Here is a 25,191-nt window from a genome sequence, read left to right as displayed (position 1 = left end):
TTGTTGTTTACAATGTTAGGTTAACATTGCTGTCAACAAAGGCACTGTGTCTATAACTTTTGCCTGTTTATACATTCAGTCATATTACATTAACCTATTGTGCGTTTTGTCAGCAACGTTATCTAAATCGAATTGGTCAACGTTTTATTTTTTTCAGTGCCAGTTGTTGGGTTAGAAAAATGTAATTAGCTTAGCTAGCGTTGCCCTTAGCAATAGTTAGCATGACGGTGAAGCTTGGTTTGTATGAAAGACAGACGTTTTAAAAGTGTCTCTGGATTGACATGTTAAGGTAGCTGTTGCTTTGAGCAACTTCACCCTCACCAGTGTTTTGTAGTTTACATTGTGTTATTATGATATGATGATGGCCAGAAACATTGGCTTACTTGCCAGTCTCTTGCTAGAGAACTAATTGTCAGACAGGGGATCAAGGCTTTCTTATCTGAGCCACTGGTAGGGCAAAACACTCTCTCAATGGTTGGGCTCTTCCTGGCTTTGGCTGTATTTTAGCCACTATAGTGATCTAACCCTTGGATCTTAAATTATGTCGGATTCAAGCAGGGCATGACATTAAGGCTTGTCCTTATAGGGACAAGTTAATTAAAAATGTCACTTAGTTGGACAAGTGTGGCTCTTGGTTTCACGTTGTGAACGCCATGATTTATTGGAAAATAATATGTATTTTCGCTGTCGAGTTAGCATAAACGGTGACAGCTGAGCTTTGACTTTACTGAAATACAGCCTGTATGGTACCACGATGGGATGTTATCTCTTCAATATTATGGAGGATGATAGATGATGTGTGCTGGGAAAAGAAGTTGGCATCCCGAGGTTGGCATGGCATCCAGGGGGACAACTTGACACTAATACACACACCCTGCCTGCCTACACACTGTCACAGACCTTCCCGTTACACGGACATAGTGCAGAGTAGTAGTGCACCCACCTCTTCTGCTGTCTTTACTAGGAATTCCTTTGAGGTCGACAGACAGCCGTTGTTCTCTCCTCACCAGTGCGGCCAACCACACTGACGATACTTTTCAATACAGGAGTGTGTGGGCGTGTCCAATCAGCTAATAGAAACATCAGGGGTGTGTGTGCGCGCGCGCGTGACGGGTGAGACACCGCACCAGTTCATGGAGACATACTACCCTGGCCTGCACGAACTGATTTACTGACTGACACACTGGATGCTGACTCTTGAGAGAAGATTGAGTGCATAGCTTAGTTCATTCATATGCTTTTCTGTTGGGGTGCAACAGCTATATCGACAATAAACTTAAAAAAAGAGAAATAATCGCTATCTTAATAAACTAATCGATTAATAATCGGTCCCTATTTGGGCATTTTGACAATAGTATGAACTCACGAACACATAGATGATCTACTGTTGAAACTATGTCGAAACTATTTTTTGCTCGACAACATTGTGTGACAAAGTATAAAATAACGGTTACCACTTAATTGATTTGTTGATATATATATATATATATATATATATATATATATATATTTTTTTTTTTTTAAAGTAATTGATATAATCTTGGAAAATAATTGATAGTGAGCCTAATCTCTTTGTCGCTGGTTGTCATTGCTGGTTTATAAGCAGGGCTAAACACTTTAACTGTGAACCGGCCAGTGGCTACAGTGGATGATACATGGTAACAGCCGCATGCTGCAACAGTGCCCACATTTGGAGATCACTGATACGTACTGGTTCTCCAACATTAAGTACTTCTGAGACATTCAATCCCTCATATACTGTGCAAGGACTAGTTGTTAATTATTCAATGAAGCATCATTTATTCATGTTAAATTTAAAAAACAAGCATTATTGCAGATTGATATTACACTTGTCTTAGATATCACCTTGGAATCCAACTACAAGTTAAATACCATAGCCTCAGGGGCAGAAAAGGATAAAGGGGAAGTCATGCATTAGGTTAGTTGAAAATATGAACTGTTAGGTGTTCACTCGCGGCTAACATTTGCTGCTGTAGGATAGCTTGTGGAGTTGTGAGTTAATTGATGTCTATATTATAGATAATCATAAAAGGTGAAACAATTTGTTGGGTTCTGCTTATTCCAGTGAAAGTCTCTCCAGTGATGAAGGCAGTGGCTCAGGAGGATGAGGTAGAGCGGCCGCTTGAGAACTGTAAGGTTCCCAGTTCAATCCTGGGCTCTCCTAGAGTTAGTGTAGAAGTGTCCTTGAGCAAGAAGCTGAACCCCTAATTGCTCCCAATAAGCAGATTGTTGCCTTGCATGGTTTCCTCTGCCATCGGTGTATGACTGGGTGAAGGTAATGCACAATCAATCATTGTAAATGCCTGGGATAAAGGCGCTATAGCACCATTTTTGATGACAATGTCATTTCATTTAACTTGAATTCAATAATCTGATGGAGAATGCCATTATGTAGCACAGTTCACACTTCACAATTAATTGAGTTTAAATTATTACAAAAAGCTTGAGTGGCTGGTTGAGGTGCCATGGCATTGGTCCGAAACCTCTTTGTTCCGACAGCCCATTAGTCCGAATCTGTTAAGAATACTATGCCTAACCATAACCTCAGTAATAATTCGGACTAATGAGATGTAGGACTAATGAACCTTCGGACTTATGGGCAGTCCCCCTGGATGATATTGAGTTATTGACAATTATAGGCATTGCAGGTAATGTCAACTAATGATGTATTCCTATAAGCTGTTTTTAACTTCTCTTACACATACCATTAGTGTCAAGTTCGTAGGGATTCAGAAACGCTGGTCAATAGTCATAGCACATTTATAATGGAAGAGAATCATTAAACTTTAGACTAACTCGGGCATAATCTTTTCTTTTTTAGTTGGCACTAGTCTACCAGTTTGCCTTGTGAATAATTCTCCGTTTTAGACAATGATTTAAACCAACAAGAAAACCCACTTCTAAGTTCTGAAGTGTTGACCCAGGAACAAATGTACCTTCAGCTCTAAAGTCTTTATCAGAGTGGCTTACAATAAAGATCAGGGCAAGCCACATTGTAAATAATACATTTACTTTTCAGTGATTAGATAGATAGACCTCTATTAATCCCAGCCATAGCATCACCACAGTAGGAAACCGATTGATAGACAGATAGGACTACAGATTCATGTGTCAACAATAATAAAAATAAGAAGAAAATAAACAGTAATGAACAGGAAGTAGAAATAAGACCCCAAAAGGAGATTTCAGCAGGCGCGCGCGCGCGCACACACACACACACACACACACACACACACACACACACACACACACACACACACACACACACACACACACACACACACACACACACACACACACACACACACACACAGTGCTTGCCAGCTACACAGTAGGAGAAATGATGAATAAATATTACATAAATGAATATGGACAGTCGGTCTATAGTGAATGTAATGAGGAATATACTGTACAATCTACCCACAGTTAAAAGTACAGCAGTTTGCCTTAGCAATCGTATACCAGTGAATATCCCAGTAGTTCATGAGAATTAATGTGTGTGTAATTAAAAGTATAGACTTGACACGCGCAATGGTGAATTCTAAGTTCCATAGATAAATGGAACAGTAATGGAGAACCATAAAGGTGTATTTTCAGGTTCAGAGCTAGCACAATAGTGAGTACTAATAAAGTCCATTTATGTATAAAAACAAACATTCTATGTCAATAATTATCCCATTTATTTTAGGGGCTAAGTCCTAGGTCTTTCTGGTACCCTTTTAGAGAGAGTTGTTCATGCTCACTAACAATGACTGGCCTGCCTGAAACCACAATTATACAAGTTCTTCTTAAACTGAATAGTATAGAGGGTATGTGCGTGACATCATCATCGTACCCAGAAGTTATGTGGGAACGCCTACTGAGTTGCAAAAAAGTACTTTCTGGCCTTGATAGCCCATAACATCCAAATGGCAAACTGAGCAAAGTCCCATCTGATTGTATTAAATAACGTTAAACTCACTTTGCCACTCGATTTGCACATACCCTCTATTCCCTTTTAATTAGGGTTCTACCCCAAAATTCCTTTCTCCATGTTTGGTGACAGTCCCAAACCTCACTCTGCTGATGATGAAGGCTTTGAATTCAGTCCAAGCATTTCCTATGCAACTAAGCTAGTTGTTTGCCAATTGACAGAGTTAATTTGGGGAGTCAAGGACAGTTCTTGCATTTAACCCCTTCCAAAGCCACATGTTCCTCAGTCAGTGTTGTGTCCGCCACTGTAAAGCTATGCAGAACACAGAGTGTTCTTGAGTTATATTCAGAAATGGATGGCTACATTCAAGGCTGTTTTTTCAGTAACAGTTTTGTTTGGCTTTTTAAAACAGACCCAACAGTACACATTGTTGTTTCTGTCCCTTTGACTTTCTCTCTGTCACTCTGTTTCTGTCTTTCCTGCAATATACCTCTGTTTTGCCTTTAATTGTCTGCTTGTCTTCCTCTATTTTGTTCATACTGGTTATGTACCTAGATTTTGTGTGACTGCAATTAAATTATATTGCTATAATGCAGAAATGTAACCTCTCTCCTCCTCCCCCACCTCTCTCTAACTCTGTCTCTAGCTCCAGGCTCAGAAGGTACGTCTGGCCAGGAATCAGGGTCCTTACTATGGGGGCTCCCTGCCTAACGTCAACCAGATTGGAAGGAACCCCCAGGAATTCCAGGTGACTCAAGAGGGACATATGAAGATGGCATTTCTGATTTATTAGATATTATTATACATTACATTTATAAATGAAAGGTGGAAGAGTAGCGGAAAGTAGCATTGTGGCAGTGAATAAGAAGGTTCATGAACTGCATTAAAACTCTGGGTATTTAGATTGTGTGTGTGTGTGTGTGTGTGTGTGTGTGTGTGTGTGTGTGTGTGTGTGTGTGTGTGTGTGTGTGTGTGTGTGTGTGTGTGTGTGTGTGTGTGTGTGTGTGTGTGTGTGTGTGTGTGTGTGTGTGTGTGTGTGTGTGTGTGTGTGTGTGTCGTTTGCATTACCACATCCTGTCAATTATACTGTATATTCTCTCTATGTTTCTTGAATTCAGTTGTTGCTGCTCGTTATTGTTTTCCAGCAATGCAAATGGTTGTTTTGTTCTCAGACTTTCTTGTGGTTGTTGTTAATGTTGTTCGTTCAAACTTCTTATCTGTCTGTCTCTCTCTTTGTACATCTCCTTTATCTCCGTCACTCTCTTTGTCCATCTCCTTCCCACCGGACCTCTGTCCCTCTCCTCCCTCATCATCCCTGACTCCCTGCCTCGCCGCTCTGTTCCGTTGTCTCTCAGGGTTCCTTCCACTCCACTCTGGAGTCCAGTCGTGCCACGCGGCACCACGGCCTGGTTGAACGGGTTCAGAGGGACCGACGGTTCATCTCTCCAGTCCGCCCTTACAGGAACAGACCCGTATCCTTCAGCCAAAGCATAAATTTAGCTTTGGATTTTTTAAAACCATAAAGACAGTATGTGCTGCTCATCAGAGAGGTAGAGGCAGTAATATTGCATTCTCTCTGGATAGTTCATAACATTCTGACAAAAAAAATAAGAAGTTATAAGCCAGCACCACTGCTATCCTGAGCTAAAAACATTAATTATCAAAACGTTTCTCACTTCTCATGCTTCAAACACACAGGTTTCGATTCATTGGCCTCTCAAGAACATCCTTTGGTCATGGAGAAACTTAACAAACGTTCCATGACAGCACTGTAACAAAGGCCTTCACATTGAAAATAGCATGGTGATGTTTAGAAACTTATGTCAACGTCTTTTTTACTTTAGATTTAGAAGTAACACAGTTATCTCATCTAAAGTAATAACACCATAGGAAGCCAAAACATCAGGCATTATTGCTGTGGTTTGCTGTAGGTTATTTATATTTTTCATTTGGCAAGGTCTTGAGGTTTGTTGTTATGTCATCTTTGTTGTTACTCAGGCAATTATGTGTATGTTGAGGTCATGATTGAGCGCACACTGCTTTTAAGTGTAAGTGCTTTTGTCAGTAGGGTTTACCAGAGGGTAACATGGCACTGGTTCGACCTCCCTTTGGTTAGACCACCTAAACCTAACCTTGTTGGAGATAGTCGATTTAAGCCAGTGGTTTGCCAAGCCCACAATGTTGTGAGCTTGTAGATCGCCTATTTTCACTACTTCTTAGATTTTTCTTTGATTGCTTCATGAAATTACTTGAATTCATGAAATCTTTTTTTTTAATATTTTGAAATAATTAAAAACCAAAAAAAGGGACCCATAAAAATGTGTCTGCGTCTGCGACCCACAAATTTCCCAAACACGACCCAGTGTTTGGGAAACAAAACATTTAAGCCAATTCCCATTTTTTCTTTTTGCAGTTTCTCCCATTTAGTCCACGATGACCCATTTTTTTCCCCTTGACCAGTGCTCTCTCCAGGTGGACAACTCTCCGTATAACTCTGCCTACCTGTCCCCGCCCCCTGACCCCAGCTGGAGAAGGTAATGATTTGGACCCCTCACTGCTTTGTTTGTTAAGAGTCATGGCTGTCTGTCTGGATGCCTGTTTGTTATTCTAAGTGCATCTTCTTTGATACCGCTGAGCCTTGTGAAACCTTTGCAAATCCCGAGCAGCAATGTGTTGAGTTTCACACAAGTTAATCCGAAAGAAATACTACCATGTGCAGGTGAGTTAAACAAACACCAAGGGACTCATAAATCATCTTGCTCTGGATAAGAGCGCCTCCTAAACGTCTAATGTCGTGATGTCTAGAGTATTTCTGGAAGTATTTAGGATTATTGGAAATACAATTTAAAGTTTTACAGGACAAAAAACAGCTTAGATAAAACATTATTAGCTTAACACCTTCTAAGCCTGGCCGTACTCCCTCGGACTTCCTACTGGGTCCCATCAGCCACGCCGTCTATTCCCGGACTTTTGATATAAATTATAATAAAAAAAAAAAAAACATCGGAAATTCTTCTCTGTGTCTTTTTGGAGCGATCTGAAAGGGTTAATATGCTCTGACAGTCATTTTCTGGTGCTGGGTGTGATACTCCTAATATCCAGCAGGCCACGCCGTTGACTCACATTCTGGATGGATGGCTGGCCAGGAGGAGCCTCATCCTCTCCCCAGTGTTGAAACTCAGCAAGAAGCTCAAACAAGATGGCTGGTCTTTGTCTCTGTTCGTGGATCGCGGTTTCAATCACGTTCGGGCGCCGCTTCTCTATCGCTCCTTTCCCTGCTTCGCCGCACGTAAACGAATGGAATTGATCTCCCCTCCGCCTCGCCAAAGTAAGATCGCCGACCTCTGCAGGATGAATATGTACGCTGTGTCGAGCACTCCAGTACGTGTTGTTATCATGTGGGCTTTGTTTTTTTAAAACATGTTTGTAAATAAATGGCTTATTTCTTCGGCGCTACCTCTGTTCAGAGGGTTCTGCCGCGGCTTGCAACGTGTTAAAAACTAAGGCTGGGACTTTAACTGATTAATTGCGATTAATTAATTACAGAAGATTAACGCGATTAAAAAAATTAACGCATTTTAATCGCACTTAGTTTTTGCACCACAGAACCTTCAGTTTCGGGCATACCGATCATAGCGATGCACCAACCAAGAAGAGACAACAAACGCAAAGGGAGAAGTAGCCGATCAGAGCGCTTTGCTTGGCCCAGTGGATGCGAAATTTAGTTTTAAAAAAGTCACTTGTTGATTCACTCAACAAAATGTGTTTTACTTGAAAAAAATGATTCTCAGGTCAAATATCGATGTGCGATTAAAATGCGATTAATTGCGATTAATTAATCACAGAGCCTGTAATTAATTAGATTAACATTTTTAATCGCATCCCAGCCCTATTAAAAACATAATGTAAAACATATTCCTTCAAAGGAAAGAGAACTATCTGAAACAAAAAAATCTAAATAAAATCAAAGTAAATTGTGTTCTTAGACCTAGGGTTGGCAAAAAAACAATCCTTTACTTATAAAACTCTGTTTAGGTGACGTAATAATGTTCTTGGGTTTCACAAGTGCTTTTCATGAAGTTTAAGTTGAAGTGCTACATGTTCTCTTCATCTGGCTGTCCAAGCATTAAGTTCCGTCTGCATACTAACCATCTGAGAACTAACAAGACATCTAGTTTACTTTAGCCGGCGTCTCCAAACTTCAGTTGCCTTTTGAAGGAGTCTCGGCTCATTTGAACTGCCTCTTCCCTTCCTTCTACTGGGAATACTACTATACACTACTATACTTTCCCGACGCATTTTCTTGCATTTCTTGGAATGTTCTAATCCTTTTCCGCCCTGCCTGCCTTCTTTCTTGTCATCTTGTCATGCTAACAAAATGACAACACCCCCCCCCCATCCCCAGAGAGAGATACTGGCTTTGGAACGTAGTTGCATAACATGCTACAACAGCATACAAATGTATTCTTATACTTATAGCTTGCTATCTTTCTATTGAGTGGGATTTTGTGTCTTCTCTGTTTAACAACATACAACTTAGCATCCCTATCCTAGGCATGTCATAGTAGGTGTTGGAACATTTGTCGAAAATTGGCAAACATTCAGTGACAAAAGTAGATCTCTCAGCTCACAATGGATCTTGCAACGAGTTGTGAGCTTGTAGGCTATTTTCGGCAAAGAGATTTGGTGTTGAGAGAAAGACAGTGGGGACCGGTCACCAGGTATATACCCCTGTTGGAACACGTTCAATACAGTATAGGGGTTTAAATGGTCAGCCAGCACACACTCCACTTGGAGGGAAATGCTCTTGATTAATCAGTGGAAATGGAATTGAGAGAGCTGGTGTTTTGTGTACGTGTCGTGTATCTGGCCATGTCAGCAGGTTTGGCAGTTCCATCAAGATCAGCATTGGGTTTTTTGCAGTTGGGGTGGGAAGCTAATATTTTAGATAACCTCAGAAAATGTACAACATCCTGCATTGTCGTAGAAGAAACAGCTATTGCCAGTAAGTATATGTTTCCAGAATGGGAAAAAAAATCACACCCAGTGTGAAGTGAGCAGTGCCTTTGTGATCTTAGACATATGCCCCTAAAATCCTCAGCCTCAATGTTCTCTTCTAGGCTGTTGCCTACATCTACAAGAAAGCATCTATCTTCTCTGTTCCTCTCGTTTTGATCCTGTATGCCAGGCTCCCTCTTCCTCGTTGCCTCCTTTTCGTCTTTCACTCTCTCTGCGTGTGGTTGCTTTTCAAAGCCTACTCTTGTCCTTTATTTTTTATTTTATCCCAGCTACTTTTCTTTTTGGTGGTGGAAAAATAACAGACATTTTGTTTGTCAATCATGAAAGGAATTGGTCCGGCAACTTCCCTGGGGACAAAAGCCAGTTGTTTCGTCTCCCTACCACTGCACTTAACAGGTGAATCCATTCTCTCTCTCTCTCTCTCTCTCTCTCTCTCTCTCTCTCTCTCTCTCTCTCTCTCTCTCTCTCTCTGTCTCTCTCTCTCATCTGTTGTCTTTCTCTGTCTCTCTCTCTTCCCTCGTTCACATGGCTGACAAACTGTGGCTTACTGCTTTCTCAGGTTGCGATGGGACTCTTTGGTATCAAGTGAACATGAACAGGCAATAAAGTTGTTGTTTTGTGTGTGTGTGTGTGTGTGTGTGTGTGTGTGTGTGTGTGTGTGTGTGTGTGTGTGTGTGTGTGTGTGTGTGTGTGTGTGTGTGTGTGTGTGTGTGTGTGTGTGTGTGTGTGTGTGTGTGTGCGTGCGTGCGTGCGCGCGCATTTTCCAATTAGGAAGTTGTGTTTGTTCCTTCAGTGAACCAAGAATGGTTGGGACAGCAGTGATGTTTTCTCCATCTAATTTAATGTATTTCAGACTGCTTTTCAGTTCTTTGCTGATTCTTCCTCCTGAATTCAATCCATTGCCCTTTTAATTTTCATCCAATTTTATATAGTGCTTTTCTAGGTCCATACAGTATGTCCTGCATTAATACTCTTTTCATAATGTGCAATTCACTCTCCTTTTGTCATGCCACTATTCTTTCCTATTTCTCTGTGTGGGATCTATTTCAGCCATTTCCCAGTTGCCAGGTTTTGGCAAATGAAATTTGAGGTGTTGATTGATATTTGAAGGGATACATAAGTAACATAAATGGAGAAGATTCTCACAGCTTCCTTTACCTTTTAAAAATACATGTTACCAGGGCAGGAATTTCAGGGAGGTCATGAAGGCCATGGCCTTCGTTGCCCCTCAGTTTGGCCTTGTGCCCCTCCTGCTCTGTCTCTTTCTTGCCAACTCTTTCTTGTCATGTAGACACCTGTCTCTTTTGTTGAGTCCACATTGTCAAGCCAATCCAGTTTGAATGGTTCAGGTCTGAGCATGGATCAGATTGTAAATACCAATGTATGTATTTCACTGCAGATAGTCTACATATTACATTTAATTTCAAATCAACCTTAACGCTTAAATTCAATTAATTCTTTCATTTGGTCTTTGTCCCCTCAAACAATGGACAACACCAAAGACCAAGTGGCCTTGCCCCTAAAATGACACTTTCCAGGCCTGCATGTTACTGTACATGATGCTTCATATAAGTTATGCCCTACTAGTGTACACTGATATCCTCCTAGTCCTCTGGGGGAAGCAGTAGCTCAGGAGTTAGAGTGGCTGTCTGTGAATCCGAGGTTTCCCAGTTGATCTCCTTCTCCTGCAGGCTTTATGTTGAGGTGTCCCTGAGAAAGACACTGAACCCCCAGAAGCTCTCTGTGCAGTGCCAGATAGGATGGGTCAAATGGCAGAAGTAATTTCCCCGCTGGGATCACCACATACCCTAAAATGGGCCTCCCCTGATCTTTCTCTCTCTCTCCCGCTCTCTCTAACCCCTAACACTGTGGATGTGTCTGCCTACAGGACCAACTCTGACTCCGCCCTTCACACCAGTGTGATGAACCCTCCAACCGGAGACCCCTTCAGCACAGGAGGACACACCCTCACCCACCAGAATGCCAGACGCACGGGTGAGTCACAGATAATGGTTTACGGTATTTCGTGATGATGCTTACTGTAGAAAAAGATTACATCTCTGGAGTAATTTCTTTTGTGACATTAAAAGCTATCGAAAGGAAGTCTTAATGAAAATAAAAAGGTGAAAATGTTATTTTGTCTACACTTTCAGTGTGCACAAATTAAAATATATTTTGTCTACTTTCAGTGTGGACAAATCATTTCTGATGTTATTTTTCACTTTCTCTCCAAAACCACTAGGAAACTATTTTGTCTTGTTTTATACAAGACGTTTTTTATACAATGACATTTGTTCCAAAAGAAGAAACGTCATTGTTTCATCATTAATCATTCCATTACAGTATTTTTGTTCAATGAGGGTTGGCCTTACAGATAGAAATGTGGCTGTTCTCTGTGTGTTTCTGTAATTTCTAGACTACTCGTGTAGTGTGTTACAAAATCATTGTCTAAACGTCCATAATAGGACGGTCATTTTTAGCTTGTGGCCCTTGGATTTTTTTGTATTTTGCTGAGTGGCCCCTGAGCCATCTTAAGTTGAGTAGCCCTGTTGCAGATGTTTTATCATTATAAGTTCAAGTTATGACACTAGATGTGTTGTGAATGTTATGTCCTTCTAGGTCCGGGTGAAGGAGAAGGGCGCAGGAGTACGTTCTTTTAAAACACAAACATACACACATTAACCAGCACAGAGTTGGCATAATTAAACAAGAATTTTACACAAATGTTTTTTTTTAAAGGGTAACATTTCTAATGTTTTTGCCCTAGTGTTTCCATATCCAGTGCCCCCCATTGAAGAGAACGTGTTGGATGAAGGCAAGCTACTCAAACCCTGGGACACAAAAAAGGTAAAGGATTCCAAAGCAGTCAACTACAGCTGACAACTACCTCTCCTCTAAGCATACATTTATTACACAAATAATATCACATGCATAAATGTATATGGCTGGGAAAATGTTTGCCTTTTTCTTCTTTAACCATTAAGCACTGTTAGATTAGCACACCATGGACAGGAGAAAAACAGCAAACACAGGCAGTAATCACTGTTTTCCCCTCTGTAGTTGCCCCTGCTGTCATCTCGACCCAAGTCCTGTGAAGTTCCTGGCATAAAGTAAGTCTGCCACTGCTGAACAAGGTGCTGTTGTATCATGCCATATGATCTTGGACAAATCTTGGTCACTCAACTCAGACTTTGCTTACTGTTAGGGTTACATTTGTGACGTTCAAATTTGGGCGTGGCCTAAGGTTTGATTTGACCCTTAAAGCGATGTGGTAGAATATTGGATTGTATAGCTACATGGGCATAATAAAATCTGTGCTCTGTGACCAAGAAACCAATAGTATCAATTCCATTCACTCTCTTTGTATGGCACAGGGTCTCAACATTTCTCCCCCTTTAATCCCAATTTAGTTATGCTAATTCCCTGATTTCCCCATACACCTTTTTTAATCTTGTCTCTGCTGACCAATGTTGTTTGTCGTGTTTCGGACTGGTTGGTCCCAGGAATGGTAGTGACTAGTGAGATGTAAAGCGTGCAGCGGGACGTACTCTTTCTCATATTTAAGACACCTGTGCTGACAGGTGTCCTTGACCAACCTGTATACGTTGCTAGTCCAACGACAAAGAATGCACTCCCCAAACGCAACCAATTGTGTTTTTTTTAATGCTCGAGCCAAGATGCATTGCGCATGATTCAAACCGATAGCCCTGTCCTTCGTTCTACCCATTTTCCATGACCACCCAACACGACTAATCCAGGGCTTGATCCCAGTTCTAAAGAGGTAATTGACACAATACCGTATATTCCTTAGCACATATAATCTGTAACCTTTGATTTAATTGAAACATAAACCGGAAGAAGACTTGAGTGTGCAAATTACTGATGATACACTCAATACTCAAGTTGAGTATTCTGAAGTTATTCACTGCACACTAAGTTAAATATATATTGACCAGACATCCCTCTCCACAGCAACATCTATGTCCAATAAGCCTCCTGGGGTTTATCGAAGCGTTGCCAAACCAGATGAAATGTGTAATCCCTTGAGTGAGTTCTGGGGGGTCTCCTACTAGTTTGAGGTGCCCAGAAATCCCCCAGGGTAATTCATCCTTATCAGATGCCCGAACCACCTACTGGCACCGTTCGAAGCAAAGGAGATCCGACTCTACTCAAGCTCCCTCCTGGTGTCTGACTTCATCACCTTATCTCTTGAGGCTGAGCCCAGCCACCCTTCAGTGGAAGATGATTTGGCCACTTGTATCAGATCTTTCTTGATTGCATCATATAGGGTCTGTGAATAAAATGCATAATTCCTGGTGGATGATGCTCTCTAGTGTAAAACCCTCTAATGAGGCCCTGCTACAGTCTCTGGTTCAATGTTTGTCTCTCTTTCTCTCCTGCTCCTCTTATTTGTGACTAATGATATGGAAACTGATCTGGGAGCAGTACAGCACTCCCAGAGCTTTCTGCCCATTCTTTGGTTTATTTTTGTTGATGCATATTTGTGTACTTTTGTGTTCATTCATGTGCCTTGTATTGCATGCATTCTTCTGCATAGCTAGATAGTCTAGTGTGCGGCTAACCCCTACTATTCTCTGATGTGCCCTTTTCTGTTATATTTCTTATTGGCTTTAATTTCTCTCCCCCTCTCTCTGTGTGCCCCCCCTCTATTTCACCTTCATTGTCTCTTGCTCACCAGCATTTTACCCCCCCTCCCTTGCTTATGAATGGATGCCTTGTCGCACATGTTGCATCTCTCCCTCTAATTTTAAGGTCTGGTTCTGTATCTCTCTCTCCCTCTGTCTTTATCCCATTCTCAGTGAGTGAGGGGAGAGATTAAAAGGACTCGGGTCGGTAACGTTCTGTAATTGTTATCAGACCTTTGGGTGGATATGGCAGCAGCTGACCAATTAGCACAAGTTAAAATGTTGCAAGAACTGGAACCGTCACTGTGAGCAACAGTATTATAAATTCTAGTGTCCCTTACGCATGAATCCCCAACCCACCAGGGTTCAGTTAGGCTCTTGTAAAGGAGCGCTTGTTTTGTTTCTCAGCGCCGTTACCGAGTTTTGTGCCGTTATGCACAGAATAGTAAAGCTTCATCCCCCCGACTTTCGACACCTGCACAGTCCAAGTGGATACAACGGAGCGCTCCATACCTCCGGCTCAGCCAATGAGAAGCTTCCGAGGACTGAAGCCTCGAGGGTATTAGATACATGTGTCCCTTACTCAGGTTGTTTCCTTGTGCTTTAGTCCCTCCCGCGAGGAAAGAGACAAGGATGACATGCTAGGACAGAGGATTCGATCAGGTTCAACTTGATAAATGCGGACGTTCCTCATTTACTGAAGTGTCATTACTTTTAACAGATGTCTCATTGATATTGTTTTGAATGTTATAGTATAGCTACACTAATGCATGATTTGTATTTATTTCCTTCCACTGAACATAACAGATGTGAGAATTAAATGTGAAGTATGCTTAGGAATTAAGCTGTTTGGCATGCATGCTCCTCAATCTTCTGATGCGCTGGTCCAATTGCGTACAAATTCAAAAGAAGCAGCTGTACATTTCTGTACCCCATAGTGTCTACTATTGTACGTCAGAGCTGAGCCCAGTTACATATGGACCCTCCCATGCACAACAAACTGCAGGACTGTGTAAATAAAGATAAAATAAACCATTATTGAATTGAACTGTTTATGAGGGAGGGTGCAATTTGTGAAAAGAATGGAGGAATACAGAGGGGGAGTAGGCATTAAACAGACATGAACAGTGCTGAAATACAATAAACCTTCAATAGTCTACGAAAAAGAAATCTTTTCAATAGTCTACGAAAAAAAAATCTTCAAAGATAGTTTTTCAGAGACACACTAACTGTAAATGATATCAGAATCCATCTTCCAGAGAATCAAGTGGGAAGTTATATTATATAACATTGACACACACACACATGACGGACGCACACGTCAACATTCACATTGGGCTCTAAACCCTCTAATCTTGTGAGGAGGCAGAAAATAATCCCAATTTGGATATGCTTTGGCATGTGATAAATATTATCACCTTATATCACTGATTAACTGATTTCACTCCTTTCTTCCAGCATCTTCCCCTCCCCGGAACAGCCGTCCACGCCTGCCCACGGCGTGCCCTCGGCCCTCAACACGGGCGGCTCTCTGCCCGACCTGTCCAGCCTGCACTTCCCCTCTCCGTTGCCCACGCCGCTCGACCAGGACGAGCCAGGCTACTTGGGGTCTTCGTCCCTGAGCGGAGGGAGTAGCACGGGCAACCTGGCCTCCACCCTGACCCAGCTGGGGATCAACGCAGCCACTGGTCATGGGGCCAACAGCACCTTCCATCACCACGCACCTGGTAGGCTGAGGAGACTGTGTTTTATAGTTTGTATAGTTAAGCTATAGATTTATTTTTTATTTTTTAATGCCTTTATTGGATAGGACAGTAGTCTGACAGGAAATGGGGGGAGAGATGGGGAGCGACACACTGCAAAGGTCGTCTGGATCTGGAATCGAACAGGCGACGCCGCCAGGCATCCATGCCCATGTGGCAATGCCTAAGTGGTATGCGCTTGGACCAGTTGGCCAGCAGACGCCCCTAAACTATAGACTTTTAAAGTATTAGTTCACCCCTAAAATAACCTTTTTCCTATCATGGATACTTGAGTTACTACTCCTTTAACTCTTTTGCAATGATACAAAATAATGTTATTTAGTTCACATTCATAGGAACTGCAGTATAAGCTGCAATTTTGCTCTCAATCTGCATGAAGTTGGCATCCGATTTACTAAGGAAGAACTAAGATAAGGGGGAGAGGGAGGCCTTTGTTAGTCCTGCGGGGGGGAATTCAGTTTCAGCTTCACCCAGTTGGTGGCTCGAGGGGGGTTAAGGGCTGCTCAGGGACACTTTAACACAGGCGTGGAATCGGCGACCTTCTGCTTACCAGACCGCTTTGCCACCACCTTCTAGTTGTAGTCTTGCACGTGATGCAGAGCTTAAAGGAGTAGTTCACCCCCAAAATGTTTTTTTCTTCTATTGATTACTCAGACCACGCAGCCTTGAGTTCAATAATAGGGTTTTCTTACATTTCCAAGGCTAAAATTTGATTACAATAAATGTACCCTCATTGATTCCGGATGGGGACCCAAATGCATTTGCAATTATTAGGAATGCGACAAATACAAAAAAAAATATTATTGAACTCAAGTCTCTGTGGCCTGATAATCAATAGGCGAAAATATTCCTCCCATTATGGACGGGAACACATTTTGTGTACTACATTACATGTCCAGTATGTAGCAACGTTTTTTGTATTTTTGTATAATATTTGAAGTTTCTTTCAGAAAACTTAGGTCAGGCCTCAGAAGGCACCCTTAGAATCGGCATCAGGCCTAAATGGGTTAAAAGGTGCAGTCGAGTGTGGAGGTAGGTGTTTGCAACACGGAGCCTCCGACCAACTCCGGAATGAAAATTAAAGCTAAATTCACCTATATAAGCCCAGGCCACATCAAGTAGCATACAAGCAGGTGTCCTCTATCAGTCATCATCTAATGTTCTACACCTACTGTACCACGCACACGCACACACACACACACACACACACACACACACACACACACACACACACACACACACACACACACACACACACACACACACACACACACACAGCAAAACAGAATGACATGCAACACCCCCTTCCTTAAAGCAATATTTTCCCATGGCTGAATTTAGGGCTTGATATCCAGTTACCACTGTATCCAATACATATATAAATGTAGGCTGAAGCAATAAGCCACAAGAGGCATGTGGTTACCTGGTATTTTATAACGGCTGAGAGGCGTGGTGAGACACAAGGCGAAGCCGAGTGTCTCCAACCCCCTCAGCCAGCTACATTTTGATTTCTTGATCCTCTCTGCATGTCTTAAGGCCTAACGTCTCCTTGCTCTAGTCATCTTCACCACAACTGTCCTTTAGCCTACCTTTAGTAATGCTGCACTTACATGATGTAGCACAATGCAGAAATGTCCATGCAAAACTGCCCCTTGTGCATTGCTTGTGAGTTTCACTTTGCACAATCCTCCCTCAAATGCGATGATCAAATACAACGATAACATGCAAGGTGTGCTCAATATGACAAGGACAGTGTGCCAGTTGTATGCAAGTTTCTAGATGCAGAATTTGAAATGAGGCACACGGTGCATTCTAAATCTGCCTTTCATAAGAGTGACAGGATTGCTTGAGAGTGCTTTGGACCGGCATTTTTACACACACTCTGTGGTCCCTGGGGTGGTAACTTTTCAGGTGCTGGAAAATGGTTGCGTTTTCCGACATGGTTGGCACCGACGACAGCATAGCTTTCACTCCGTCCGTATTACTGCACTGCCGCTTTTGAGATATCAAAACCACTTTGTGTAATAATGTGACTCATGTGAGTTCACTTACATGTTATTACATTATTCTTTTTCAAATTGCTATCGTCAATCTCGATTGGGCGTACAACAAATTTTGAACCGTTTGTGTCAAAATGTAGGCCAGATCTAGGCCACGGTGGGATTCTGCATCTAGCATGAGGCAAGACCCAAATTCAGAGTAAGATTTTTTTTTACTTAAATCTTTGCTTCTGGAGGTCCCCAGAATAAAATATTTTTGAGATTTTGAGAGAATACATATCATTTTGGGTGTCCTTGACATGACAAAGTTTGAGAAACGCTGATATAGGCCGATTCTACAAATGTCTTCTAAATCCTAAGAGATTTCTGAAAAACTGTTCTCTTCTCTTTCAGCTGAAAATAGTTCAGCTTTTGGACAGGAGTGCCGCTCATGAATGTCACACTTGATACTCCCGGCTGTGTCTGACAAGCTGGTCATTTACGTAATTGAATCATTACCACAACCATGAGATCTCCATCCATGTTTACCATGTTGTTTTAGTTAGGATATTTGTGTTAATAATGCAGATAACGTGTCATTTGAGCACTGCAATGGTTGATGGGTTTGAACGTTTTTTTACCCATAACGTATCCTATTGTGTATTGTCTTTCTCGTTTCTATACCCAAGAGATTCACTGAATGAAAAAAAAAATACAAAAAAGTTTCTATTAGCTGTTATTTGTCTACCTTTGAACGGTTGCGTAGCGTAGTTCCGACGTCTCATTACTCCGACGTTGCGTTCATCTGACTTTCCCCGTCTGACTCTCCCCATTACTAACCCTCTAACCCTAACTGCACGCATAGCCACATACATGGTAGACAAACCCTGTTCTTGTATGGCTTGACTTAAAAAGTTACTCAGGATGACCTACAGCAGGGATACTCAAACTTCTGATATCAAGGGGCCACGGGTCAGTTAAAATGACCTTCTACCACTTTTTCTAGTCACATGTTCAAATACTGGATTCTGATTGGCTAAATTCCGGAGGTTATGGCAGAACAACCGCCGCAGTTGTGTGAGGACGAGATCAATGCGCCTCAGTGTACATCCGGGGACTTCAGGAGGTAGTCGGAACACCTTTCCCCCAACCAACATATGACGGTCGTAGCGGTCCTATGTTTACTAACGTGCGTACGACGTCGCCGATTTATTTGGATCCAATGCAATCCGCCAACTTTAAAGCCCCTTTTCTCTGAACCTATGCCTTTCTGGAAGCGAACAGCCTCTATTTACGGCCGGAACGGTCCTTCTAACTGACGTTAGCTTAGCTGTATGCTAGACATCTTTCTCTGCATGGAGTTGGCGTCATCTGGTGGTGAGTAGAAGATGTTGTTTGTGGAACTATTTGCTGTCGTCGCGGAAGTTTTATAGGCAATAATGATTGTAACTTAATATCCTTGCAAGTTACAACTATGTGTTTTCTTTCATGTATACGGAAAAAAGTGGTAGAAAAGCTATTTACCACTCGGGGTCGGACATTATGCTCTGATAATGTCCTGTGTGAGGGTGTTATCGGACTCGGCTTCGCCTCGTCCGATCACCCCCTCACACAGGACATTATCAGAGCATAATGTCCTCTCACTCGGGGTAAATTGCTTACTTACTTGATAACTTCTCTCTTTTATTTGCTTTATTTCCACATAACGTAAGACAAGTGCAATGTGCATTATTTTATGGCTTGGAATTCCATTTATATTCTGTCAATGGCACAATTTGTAATCAAAGTAATTTGCTACATTTTCTCTTTTTAATAATTCCGTGCAATTAGCATATTCCACACAAACACTAAAACAAACTAATGTACATTTGTCTGTTATTTGTCCGGGTCGATAACTTTCTGCCTGCTATCAAATAGGATAATGTTAAAGATAGCTGAGCACTTCTCTCTTTCAATTGCTTCACAGTGTTATTTATGACTTGGCCCACATTCAACAGAAATGGCTTTTTACAGAAAATAAATTTGTGAAAATGGATAGTTATGGCTAAGGAAAATCAAATAAAATCAAGCGATCTACTTAACACATCTGGTGCCAACCTGAGTTTCCATTTCCAACCTGAGTTTCCATTTCACGTGGTGCATCATCTAGGCATGGGCGTGCACGATCCGTGCACTATAAATTACATGGAAGTCTATGGAGACCATGGCATCGCGGGACATTGAAGAGAAAAAATCATTGCAACTTAAGTGTTAAAATAGATTATCCGGACTGTTTAGCTACCTAATAGCTAATGATGCAGTTGTTAACTAATTTGCTGCCATTTAACAATACCTTCGTACTCTCATATGCCCCTGTCTCCATAGACTTCCATGTAATTCATAGTGCATGGATCATGCACACCCATGCCTAGATAATGCACCACGTGTGTCCACATTGCTCACAGCTTTCAAACAAAAAAATCCGAATGGAAATCCGTTCAGGCATTTATGAGATGGCAGCCATTATGTTTTCCTAAAATGTAAACAAAGATGGCTGCCATGTTTGAAAGATGGGGTTGCTATGGGGGTTAAACATGCAATTTCGCGATTGCTATCTTGCCTACTACATTTTTTGGGGTCCATTTATTTTTATTTATTTTTAAAGACGGGAAATTCTTGGGTTCCTCGGGCATGGCAGGGCCGTACAGCGGGACTTTTTCGGGCTCCTCGGCCATAGCAGCAAATGAGTTAAGTAGAGCTACAGTAGCCTACCCCTCTCTTTCATTTGATTTGCATTAGGTCTACAATGTCGTTTTGGGTATGCTAATCAGTCGGGCAGAGCCACTGGTAAAAAAAAAAGAAAATCCGCGAAAATTGTTGATTTCAATGCCCGCTTTCAAGATTTTAGAAAAATGAATAAAAACACTAGCACACTGAGGGCTCGCATGCGAAAAGAGTGCTTTTATTGCACCAAATAGAGGTTGTGACGTTTCAAGCAATCTGCTCTTCTTCAGACTGAGATTTGGCCATTATCTCTGGAACTGAAGGTCCAATCGTCTCAGTTTAAAGCTTGTTGGATGCATGACTTCGAGACATTAAGCTGGTGGGATACGGGCCGGAGTTTGAGTATCACTGACCTACAGTATAGGCATGATGGACTAGTGATTAGAGATATCCTATAACTTAAACTGGCAAGTCAAATGTAAATATGTACTAGTTAGTCATAACTGCCTTCACAACGTGGAACAAATGATCATTTTCTTTGGCTATTGGTAGTTATACAAAAATCTTTTTGTGTGGGAATCCGTGCATCAAGTTGTAATTTGCCTCTAGTACTCTCTGAGGAGAAGGCTGCTCACAAGTTGTGTGTATTTTATTTAAAGCTTGTAAGGATTCCTTCGTTGCTCTCAGCGTAGGATTCAGCAAGGAACATGACAAGTACACTTGTGCTAGCATGTCCCTCCCAGAGCCAGGGGGGGCAATAACGATATCACATGAACGTGCATATGAACATGCCATGGACTTAAATCTGAAACTGTAGCAAGATGTAGCATCACGTGGTCAGAGTACATCATATACAAAGTCACATAGAACACATGAACAATGGCAGACTCGCAAATAGATGTTCATACTTCACGTACTACACAAATCAAACTGTAGTTCACGAGAAGTTCCTTATCAAATCCCCTTTTGTTAATTAAACAAACTTAATTATGTACATTTTCCATCAGTGTTATTAGTAAAATGGTAAAAGGCAGGTATGTGGGTGCAAATGTCGGAGATGGAAATAAAACGAGATGGGTGGAGCATGAAGTTAAGATTCAGAAAAGGAGATTAGTGGGTTTCTGACGGAGTGGAAGTGCTATCGGAAAATGTCGCGGCCCCTCATCTATTCAGAGGTGACTAGGCCAACCGCAAGCAGGAAGCTGCCTCTCAGCCACAGAGAAACAGCTACAAACCTCAGGCTGCACGTAGGAATGTTAACATGACACTGTAGGCAGCACCTTTCCCTCTATGTATCCTTGTCTTGCTTTTCTTGGTTTACCTCTAAGCCTAGTGTTGTAAATGTGGAATGTGCAGTTGAAGAGCGAGGGAGGCGTGGAGGAGACAAGCGAGAATAAAGGAAAGGAAGTGAGTCAGTAGGTCAAGTGAATGAAGGAAGGGAGGCTTATTAGGGGACAGAGGCAAGGTTTTCACCTGATGCTATCGACAGACCTTGCTAAGATCTTGAAAACAGAAAGACTTGTGCTTTGGGAGCTGAACCTTGGGGGTAGATTCCCCCTTCATACACAGACTATTTTTAACCTCAAGCGAGAGAGAGACTTAGCGAGAGAGACATACAGTGTTGCTTGGAACATAATAATGAAACAGAATGTTTGGCCTGCGATACAATAGTGCACACCTCCTAGGCAAGGCATTTATTCGTTCTGTACCAACCTGAGATATACAGTACTATTTAAAGAAATCTCACATCTACTCTTTAAAATGGCAGATTCATATCTACTCTTAAAAATGGCAGATATCATTAAAACAAGTTGTATTTTTTATTTTTTTGCAGGAGTGTAGCCTAGAGAGACAGGAAACAGAGGTTAGAGAGGATGAATGCAGACCCTGAATTGAACCGGGAACATTGCAACTAGTATGTGGTCAGCCAGCTACCTGCATGACCCCATTATACTTTATCAAGGAGTGTGATGCTTTTCTGAACTTCAGATGTTAAGATGCAAACATTAACCACAGGAACACTAGCATCCCTATTCTCGACCGAACATTCAGTGAAAATACCTGATCTACAAAAAAACACAATGTGTCGCAACTTGATGCCTTGAGTGCTTGTAGATATGCTAAAGTCACCAAAGAGGGTGAAAAATGGAGGCGTCATCACAACTGATATTAGTGATATACACTCTGACCATTGCATTCCATTAGGATTTGGGATTTTAATTATTGTCAACTTATATAGAAGTTATGATTGTATATCTATGCGTTTACAGATTCTGTACTGACCTGTTGTTCTTTTCTGTCATTTCCCCAGGTCTCCTGGCTTCACTTCAGGGCACACTCAGCAATCCATCCCTACAGTCATCGCTAAGCAACCCCAACATCCAATCATCACTCAGCAGCCACTCCTTCCCCAATTCCCTGAGCTCCACCTCCCTGCACTCGTCGCTCAGCAACCCCTCCCTGCAGTCCTCCCTCAGCTCTTCCCCGTCCCTGCCTTCCTCTCTCAGCAACCAGTCCCTTCATTCCTCCCTCAGTACCTCCTCGCTGAGTGGCCAGTCACTCCAGTCGGTAGCCAGTAGTAAGCCCAGCTACAGCAGTGGAGTGGGGGGGTCCAGTTCCTGCTCCTCCTCCTACTCGTCGTTGCTCGGTGGGCAGGGGCAGTCGTCACTCAGCACGTCACCCAGGAGACGGGCCCAGCTCTCCCCGTTGATCCTGCCCATGGGAGGGGAATCTCGGAGGCACCACTCAAAGCAGTTCTCCCCCACCATCTCTCCCACCTTGTCCTCCATAACACAGGTAACGGAGTTATGGAGTACATAACGAACTGTAGTATCCAAACGGTGTACTACCTGCAACTTGGTGTACGTCATTGCTCCTGTATGCTGAATTTAAAATGGACCAGTAGGCCTTTAAAATATTTGGCCTACTTTATATTTAAAGTACAAGGATTTGCGTATACTGTTCCCTGTTAAATACACATCAGATATAATAAATAACAGGATAAAATACTACACGTAGATTGACCAATCTCGGGTATGCAAATGTAATCCATGGAGATAAAATGACTATTGACATTTATTGGCTGACATGCCAGTCGACCATTCTTCACCTTCACATTGCTCCTCCCTTCTCTTCAGGGTGTGCCTCTGGACACCAGTAAACTGCCTCTGGACCAGAGACTGCCGCCGTATCCATTCAGTCAGTCACACCAGCACCAAGTGGGCCCTCACCAGCAGCAGCAGCCCGGCATGACCATCTCCCAGACTGGCCAGCAGCACACGCCAGTGAGCCAGCACCACCACCAACAGCTGCACCGACTCCAGCAGCCCCGGGCCAACTCGCAGCAACAGCAACAACAGCAGCAGCAGCAACAGCAGCAGCAGCAGCAACAGCAGCAGCAACAACAGCAACAACAACAGCAACAGCAGCAGCAACAGCAGCAGCAGCAACAACAGCAGCAGCAACAGCAGCAGCAGCAGCAACAACAGCAGCAGCAGCAACAGCAGCAGTCCCAGGCTATGCAACAGCAGCACCTGCATCTTCAGAACCTCCGCAACGCCCACAACCAGCACATGCAACAGCACTTGGGCACGGTAAAGTCACCCACTGGCTTGACACTCTATTAAGTTAACTAGCACGTCTTCATTAGAAATGCAATTTTTGGGGGTCTGTTCACGACATGGAGACCTAGATATTTTTTCGTTTTTAAGCCAATAATTTGATGACCAGCAGTGGTTCCTATGGAGACACAAAGAGCCTCCTCAAATTATTGGCTTAGGAATGCGACAAAATCAAAAAATTATCCATGAATTCATGTCTGAGTAGGGTGAGTAATCGATAGAAAAAAAAGTCACGTTGGGGGTGAACTATCACTTTTAAGAGCAGATGTACGTTGGTCGATTAATTGGATTATATCAAGTTAATAAATTACTTTCTAATTTTATTTTCATAGCAACAGAGGCTGACGGCACCACATGGCACAGCAGTCAATGTGCCCCAGATCAAAAGTGAGAGTTCCTCTGAGCAGAGTGGGCAGAACTCTCAGTGCCAGGTCAAACAGGAGCAGCAGCAACAAGGGGACCAGCTGCAGAGACTCAGTGGCCTCTCTCAGCTCCAGCAGATCAGCCACTCCCTCGCTACAGACCTGGGATTTTATAACGTGAGTGTCGGCCCTTTAATCAGGATGAGAACTAGAAGCAGTGCTCTTCCGAGCACAGGTCTCCACCAGGCCGTGTGTCCTGGTGGTGCTACTGTATAATAGGCATGTAAAAAGGGTGGCATATGTTCTTCACCATAGATCTTTCATGGAAATCGGACGCTGCATGCATGATTTGAAACATTGTGTTCCAAAAATGTGTTTTGCTAAAGTCTACCTGCTGGTGGCGCTATAACAGGCCAATGTGAAAAAAGGTAGCATTTGTTCCTTGACCTAGTGGGAATATGTGTGGCAAATTTCACGGTAATCGCAAGCTGCGTTGATGATTTGAAGCATTTTGTTCAAAAACGGAGCAATCCTGCAAACTTTAGAAGCTAATATTAGCCAATCGGGATGGAATATGAAATATCAGACAGATCGGACTTGACCACATGACTATAGAGATACTGTGTACCGATTTGCGTGATTTTTGGATAAAATCTCAAGGAGTAATATCCAAAAATGTGTTTTACATAAGTCGGCCCAAAGGTGGAGCTATAAAAGGCTGATGTGAAAAATGCAGGGCAAAGGTTTATCCTTAGCCTCTAAGGAGTGCGCTTACAAAGTTTGAAACTGATCGGTGGAGTTATAGGTAAAACCACAAATCGGCCTGTTATAGCGCCACCATGAGGCTGATTTAAAAAAAAATGAAGTGGCATTTCTTCCTCGGCCTAGTGGGAACGTGTGTGCGCGATTTCGTGATAATTGCATTTTGCGTTTGGGATTTGAGGCATTTTGTTCAAAACGGCTCAATCCTACAAACTTTGGAAGCCAATCTTAGCCAATCAGGATGGAATATGCAAAATCGGACAGATCTGTGTCGATCACATGACTGTCGAGATACTGCCTACCGATTTGTAGGATTTTTGGACAAAATCTGTAAGAGTAGTGCACAGAAATGTGTTTTGCGAACATCGGCCACTAGGTGGCGCTAGAAAAGGCCCATTTGAAA

The 25,191-nt window shown here is 42.4% G+C and overlaps 1 protein-coding gene across 4 annotated transcripts in view; it reads left to right on the top strand.

Moving 5' to 3' along the window:
• The window catches only part of LOC308302827 (CREB-regulated transcription coactivator 2), a gene marked incomplete at its 5' end in the record, with an annotated part of 38,535 nt that overhangs the window by 637 nt on the left and 12,707 nt on the right, over positions 1-25,191 (top strand). For 2 of the 4 annotated variants that reach the window (XM_080747129.1, XM_080747132.1), the window contains 12 exons: positions 4,581-4,682; positions 5,290-5,406; positions 6,407-6,468; positions 9,281-9,349; positions 10,842-10,948; positions 11,573-11,599; positions 11,721-11,800; positions 12,014-12,063; positions 15,058-15,326; positions 22,356-22,840; positions 23,182-23,637; positions 23,997-24,203. In XM_080747129.1, the coding sequence (XP_080603255.1) occupies positions 4,581-4,682; positions 5,290-5,406; positions 6,407-6,468; positions 9,281-9,349; positions 10,842-10,948; positions 11,573-11,599; positions 11,721-11,800; positions 12,014-12,063; positions 15,058-15,326; positions 22,356-22,840; positions 23,182-23,637; positions 23,997-24,203 (2,031 nt within the window). The remainder of the gene's footprint in view (positions 1-4,580; positions 4,683-5,289; positions 5,407-6,406; positions 6,469-9,280; positions 9,350-10,841; positions 10,949-11,572; positions 11,600-11,720; positions 11,801-12,013; positions 12,064-15,057; positions 15,327-22,355; positions 22,841-23,181; positions 23,638-23,996; positions 24,204-25,191) is intronic. The other 2 variants (XM_080747130.1, XM_080747131.1) reach the window with 2 other exon arrangements.

The sequence above is a fragment of the Nannobrachium achirus genome (assembly GCF_963921795.1).
Source record: "Nannobrachium achirus genome assembly, chromosome: 2".
In the NCBI taxonomy this organism is placed as follows: Eukaryota; Metazoa; Chordata; class Actinopteri; order Myctophiformes; family Myctophidae; genus Nannobrachium; species Nannobrachium achirus.
This window is presented reverse-complemented; position numbering and strand designations above follow the sequence as displayed.